Source organism: Zea mays, chromosome 4 (assembly GCF_902167145.1).
Source record: "Zea mays cultivar B73 chromosome 4, Zm-B73-REFERENCE-NAM-5.0, whole genome shotgun sequence".
In the NCBI taxonomy this organism is placed as follows: Eukaryota; Viridiplantae; Streptophyta; class Magnoliopsida; order Poales; family Poaceae; genus Zea; species Zea mays.
In genome coordinates, this window is record NC_050099.1 from 187,974,699 (window position 1) to 187,981,398 (window position 6,700).

At 40.5% G+C, this 6,700-nt stretch overlaps 1 protein-coding gene across 1 annotated transcript; it reads right to left on the reverse strand.

Moving 5' to 3' along the window:
- Positions 1-456: 456 nt before the first annotated feature.
- Positions 457-5,865, reverse strand: LOC100276323 (uncharacterized). Its single transcript, NM_001150138.1, is given in 3 exon segments — positions 457-792; positions 3,015-3,519; positions 5,585-5,865. A coding segment is annotated over 1 exon segment (348 nt). The 5' UTR covers positions 3,366-3,519; positions 5,585-5,865; the 3' UTR covers positions 457-792; positions 3,015-3,017.
- Between the last annotated feature and the right edge of the window lie 835 nt (positions 5,866-6,700).

Sequence of the window (6,700 nt, forward strand, 5' to 3'; positions counted from 1 at the left end):
GTCTGTAACCTGCACATGTCATCCTCTTTTCCCACCGGGTGACGGAAGCTGGATGGCTAATTGGAAGCTACACTGATTAAAATCTGGGACAGCTAAAAAATAAAAAAATCGGGGAAAAATCTAGAATCGGTGTTGCCCTCGTACAAAACAAGTGATATGTGCAATTTCTTATCTAGTAAATACATATATGCATCCATTAAAGCTACAGCCATCTACTAAGAGACTGTTTGGATCTCATGTGCTTAATTTTAACAGAGTACTAAAGTTTAGCACATCTTGAAGAGCTCAACTGCTATTGAGTGCTAAAGTTTAGCACTTCAGTTTTTAGCACCTTTTAGCACTCATATTTTGGATCTCCAAGTGATAAAGTTTAAGTGTATTGCTAAAGTTTAGCACTATTGATCCAAACAGACCCTAATTCAAGGTATAATGACTCTTATGATGCTACATCGGATAGCATAATTCAAAGCGCTCCAAGTTTATTAACTCATATTGTCATACATGTATGTAATAATACTCCAAGCACAAGAAAGAACTGAACTACAATATCAGCTCAACGATAGAACGGACATAATCAAAACCGCAGAATTTGATTGTTATAGATCCTTTGAAATACAAACCTTCCTTTCACGCTGTTCGGCTGCCAGGTTTTACAGCACCGCTTCTACTGCTGCTGTGACATCAAGCTCTCACCAAATACTGTACCAACAGCCAACACCATGACCAGCAACCGAACGGCTTGAAATCCTGTACTAAAACTGTAGCTCGTAACTCAAGGTGGTTCACCTAAGCCTGTGACGCAAACAACATAGACAAGATGAGAAAGCAACCAATTTAGCTTGCATAATGCTATACTTGAGAATTTATAAAATAATTGTTTGGTTCCAGTAATTTACAAGGAGCGACCACATATAGTACTACTCAGAATTTGGAATAAGAAATGTTGGAACAAGCCTCACAGCCTCAACAAGAAAGAACCTTTTGAGGAAAAAATAAACTAAACTTCTGAGCATGAGTGGCAAACTTGTTGCTACGGTTCGGTAGACCTTGTTTGAATAGGATAGTTGTTCAAATACGTTTCAAATCTTTAAAATAATACTAACCATAAAAATAAATCGACATATTTTTAGTTGCAATCATTTAAATACTACTGAAAATGTAAAAGGTAAAGAACTCGCTATTGTTCGTATGTAAAAATTACTAACAAATTTTACATTATCACTGTTTCAAAGGTGAGAAATTATATCACACCAACCATGTTATCATCTGAAACGTGAATCTCAGAAAGAGAGAACAATGTTATACCCTTACTCATCGACTATAGCATATTTCTAATATCCATCAACACCATCCATTCAATCTCATGTGAATCCCTATGGGTTTGTTGGAAGTCATCGGGCATGGCTTCTAAGTGTTTGTCCAAGAGTCCACATACATCGGTAGGTTCACAAAAAACCAAAAGCAATCATACATTAACCACGTCATTCACCAACATTACACTCAAATATTAAGCCAAACTGTAGCAGTAGTATTAACACTTACAGATTATAAGATTAAGAACCAAAAGACCACAAGAATGACAAACAATATATGCAGCAATAAAATAGTTGATTAAGCTAATTAGAAATAAACGGAGTAAAAGCCAAGTGTTTCATCTGTTACAAAAAAAAAGCAGGCAGCATTTACAAGGCTAGAAAGCCTAATAAAAATCGACAAATTACTAGTTTACTACATTGAATATATAGAATACCATATGATGAAATGTGTGTGGTAAAATTACTCCCTTTCATTCAAACTGAAGTCCAGAAACAAACAGGGAAGAAAGTAAACATAACTCATAGGAAATAATAGTATAGTATTGACACCTGCTAAGTTTGATACAAAAGTAGAATCTATTGCAATCAATCTTCTTGTAAAGATTTATTCTGAAATCAACAGGCTACTCAAAGACGAGAGAACTTCCAAAACTTTCGCTGGAATTTTCAAAGAAATAATATGTTCACCGAAAAAATATTGTAAAAATATTTATTGGACGACAATAGTCCAAATGGATAAAATCAAAATCCTCGTTGACCAAAAACCATATCATGTTTTGATCATCCAATGAAATGATCACGACCTTCAAAAGAAATCACACATTGATCAAGGCATACTCCAATGTTACAGTATAACACTGTTGGGAACATTACTTAGTAATTACTTCACTGTAAACAATTACTTAAATATCATATCCATTTATTATACAAATGTAATATTCCCTTCCCAATGTAAGATCCCCTCCCAAACATTACTCTAGAGTAATCAGCCCAGTAGTATGGTTGAACCGATCAAGATGCATCTCCATTGATGATACCGGCCCATGGCTATCTGGACCATGAATCCCTTTTGTACTCCACATGCTCGCATAGTTCACATAATTATAAAACTGCAATCCATGCTTTGGAATCTACCCAAGTTTGGCAAATATAAACACTTGCAGCAATCAACTTTCTTGTACTGAAAGTTCAACACTATACCAACAGAAATTTAGTCATGCATCGAAGCAAACACAGAACATTCTGGTTTAATTCAACCAAACATCTGGAATTTCAACCAAACAGGTACAACAACAGAAAAAATTCCTGAAAACCTATAGATTCCTCTGGTTTAATTCAGAATCACCTTCTACCTCAGATAGTCAGATTTTTCAGATTCCTGACATCCATGTTATAAGTTGTCATGCTCTTATAGAATCTATACTTAACAGTAGTTTCAATCAAACCAAATATAGTTTTTATAATTATCAGCTCGCAGCACAGCTCATAGCTAGAATCAGATTTTCAGGAATCTACAGATGAACCAAACAGACCCTAAGACCCCTAGCTCCAACCAAATTTCTTCTTGACAAATGGAATTCTTAATAAAAGAAAGAAAGCTAGTTTACAGAAAAAACACAAACATTCTCCAAATGTCCCTGGTATCTAAGAACCAACAGGTCAAACAGTAACAGGGAAGAGAAGGCGTTCAGCACTTACCGGTCAATTGTCCTCCTTAGCGACGGATTTGCCAATGGCGCCGTGTTGTGGCTCGGCCCGGGACGGGAGCGGGTTTGACCCCTTGACAAGCCACCCAAGCGCGAAGAAGGCGGCGCCGGCAAGGATGGCGGTGCCCCAGGCGTGGGAGTACCAGCGGCTGTACTGCCGCACGGCAAACCGCCACTGGTCCCGAAGAGTCGCCGCATCGGGGATCGCGGCATCTGGCGGGTTTGGGTATCCGGCACTGCCCGGGTGTGCGTTGCCGACGCCGGGCAAGCGGGGGCGAGCGACGCTGCCCTCCGCCGGCTGGGGCGGTGGGGACGTGGTGGGCTTCTCCTGGTGGTTTGCCATTCCGGCCTTATGGATCGACCACCCACAACCGCTCGACGAGGAGAGGAGACAGGAGAGGCGAGCAATATTATGTACTAGGACAAGCCTGAAACAAGCTTCGGCGTGGAGGCCTAACCTCCGCACGGGGATAGAAGGGCGGTGCACGGAGAATGTCCTACATTATAGGAGTAGAGATGGTATGATACACTTTAAAAAAGATACTTAATGGATGCTGCTAATTCAGAATATTAAATGTAAAATAATATTGTTCCTCTACACAAAACTTGTTCTCACAACCTGTAGCCCTACATGTTATAGTACTTATATATCATTACAAAATGGCACCATTCAATCACTCCTATGTTTCACTCCTAATGTTAAATATTGGCTTGTTCAAACAAGGCATGATTGCAAAATACTTACACATTGGCATGCATAGTCTTAATTTTTGCATAAATAAGCAGCCACTGCTAGTAATGAACTCCAGAGTAAAAGAATCCACCTTTGACAAATGGTGAATTGTGATCATACCAATACACTCCACTCGATAACATAGATGTGGGCATGTGGCTTTATTTAATTTGTTAAAACATATACGAGCACATATTGTTACATCTCTTTGGTTTGCAGCTTGTTAAGATCAGCTAAAATATTGGTTACAACCAACCACAAAGTTACCGCCAGTTATCATATGGCGGAATTAAGTTAAATATTTGAAGTAAACATTGTGCCACTGAGGAGCTATCTGAACAAGATGAAATTAGGTTCTCAAGTTTGGTTTACTGAATAATACATTGCTGCAAAAAAAGAACCTGCACAGCATAGATCAGTGGTTTGCTCCACCTAGCTGCATTTACTAACCTGAATATGCTAGAAACATACTAGTACAGACTCTGTCTCCAAACAAAGATGCAAACAAACAAGTGTTCTGTTTGCCTTGCAAACAGAGCATCAAACATAGTGAACACTGAACAACAACCAGATGAACAACTCCCACATACCGTGTGGTTGATAAAAAATGAAGCAATCAGACAGATACAGGCATGCAACATCTCAAAAAAAATGAGAGAAAAAAAAGATGCAGGCATGCAGCATGTTGGAGCACAGTTGACCAGGCTAACACTAAATAAGTGAACAGAACACTAATAGCATGCACATGAAAATCAGACCTTAGTTATTCATTGCTCACCACCAGAGCATGCACATATAATTAAGTAGTCATGCTCATGCTAATTGATTGAAGAACTTCAATGTTACGTTCATATAACCAATTAGAATGTTATGAACTATGTATTTTCTGGATCTGCATTTGTGTTTTTCTCTGCAGAATTCAGTGTTAAAGATAGCTAAAGAAGCTGTGATCTCCTTGTCAACAAAGAGAAAAATAAAAAGGACCATACATTCTCAAATCTAAACTACCATATTTTACCACCATAGAATACTAATACTACTGTACCTATCAATTGGGCACCAGGAGAGGAGAACACCCATCCCTAGTTTCCAGGATGTCAGATGTCTCTACTAACTAATGGTGCTAACACTTGTTACATATTTTTTTCACAAGTGATGTTCAAACACATGTTCTTTCTGTTCTGCAAATCAGCTAATGACTTCTTACATAGTATGAATAAAGAAAAAATTCGTGACCTAGAAAAAATGTCCTATTAATGTTGAAAACTCCTAAAATATGGATAAAGTACTGGTAGTAAATTTTATTCAGCAGGAGCTCTAAATGAAAGCTGAATTGGAAGCTAGTTAACTGACTACATAGCTCAATCTGAGCAAGAAGAGCTGAAAATAAAGTGAACATTAAATACTATAATTAGTCTCCCAGTATTGTTGTAGAGTACTCCTCTATCCATGCTCATGGCCATGTGCTTACAACATAATTAACTGAAGTGGGTGGCAGTGGCACGCGAGAGATGGACAGCGAAGAAGAGGGTCAAGCAGGCAAGCATGCCTCACTTCATCTCATATCCTTGGATTTTAATGAACCTCTACACATGTACAGTCCAAGAACGCAATGCCCGCATTTATATCTAATATGGTATTGAGTATTGACATATTGTAATCACACATGATGTAAAATAATGACAAAAGCTTTAAGCAGAACCAAAGTCACAAACATGCAAGGGCTAAAAACATCGTATCAACAAAGAAATAACTGACCAAGCCCTTTAATTTTAATGGGGAAATAGATCAAGCACTCAAAATCATGAAGGCGCAGATTGTGCTTTTACCTTGGATAGGGGCGGTGGATGGTGAGGGGAGGAGGGCGGCGGGTCTTCCGAACGGATGGAGTGGGCAGCGCTACTTTTCGGCGAATACGCAGATTGTGCTTTTACCTTGGATAGGTGCGGTGGATGGTGAAGGGAGGAGGGCGGCGGTTCTTCCGAGCGGATGGAATGGGCAGCGCTACTATTCGGCGGATGGGGTGGGCGGCGCTACTGGTATGAAGGGAGTCGACGGCGGAGGGAGATGGGGATGAGTGGCGCACGAACCCTAGCTGCCATGCCTCCTTGCTTTGCGCGATGAGCCGAAGGGACGCACTATTCGACGATCGAGTGAGCAGACCGCAAAGCCGGCAGGATCGGGGATGGCATGCCCCACATGGCAGCGGCCGGACGTCAGAGGAACCGTTCGCGCCGCGAAGGGAGATGCAGATAGGTGGTGTACTTCCTCCGATATGTCAATGTAAAATAGTGATTTATACACTAGATACAGGTTCGTATACTGAAGTTTGAGTTAGAGAATAAGATATGATAGCGATTGAAGACGGTCTACGTTGTCATCGTATAAATAATTGTATAAAATACTATTTTATATAGTAAATTACGGTGGCGGACGCAGGACAAAATTTCAGGTGGGGCGATAACGATAGGAGACAAATCAGTATACTAGATCATTTGATAAAAATAGTTTCATGATAATAACATGGAGATTAAGTGATAATACGAGTAGTGTTCTAAAATAACATGAATACTGAAACTTCATTTTGGCTACCCTAAAGGAGAGTTGGAGAGAACAAAGGGGTGAACCGGTGGGGACTGGACGTTAGGGCAAAGCGAGCGCATCAACAAGTCAGTGTGGAGAGTCAGCGACTCCACCGCAAAATGACGTCGGCGAGGCGACAATAGGCTTGGGATAGCGAGTGCAGGCGACGATGCGATGGTAGATGGCGACGATGAGGCAAAAGGCGGTGGCAGCAAGCGATAGTCATTGTCACGTTGCGACGGGACCCTTGTGAGATAGCGAGGGCGGGTGGTGCTGTGATGCCAAGGTAGAATCCCACTAATATCCTACCCATCCGCCGGTGCGGATTAGAAGGCAAAGTAGCTGTACTGGTGCAGAACCCC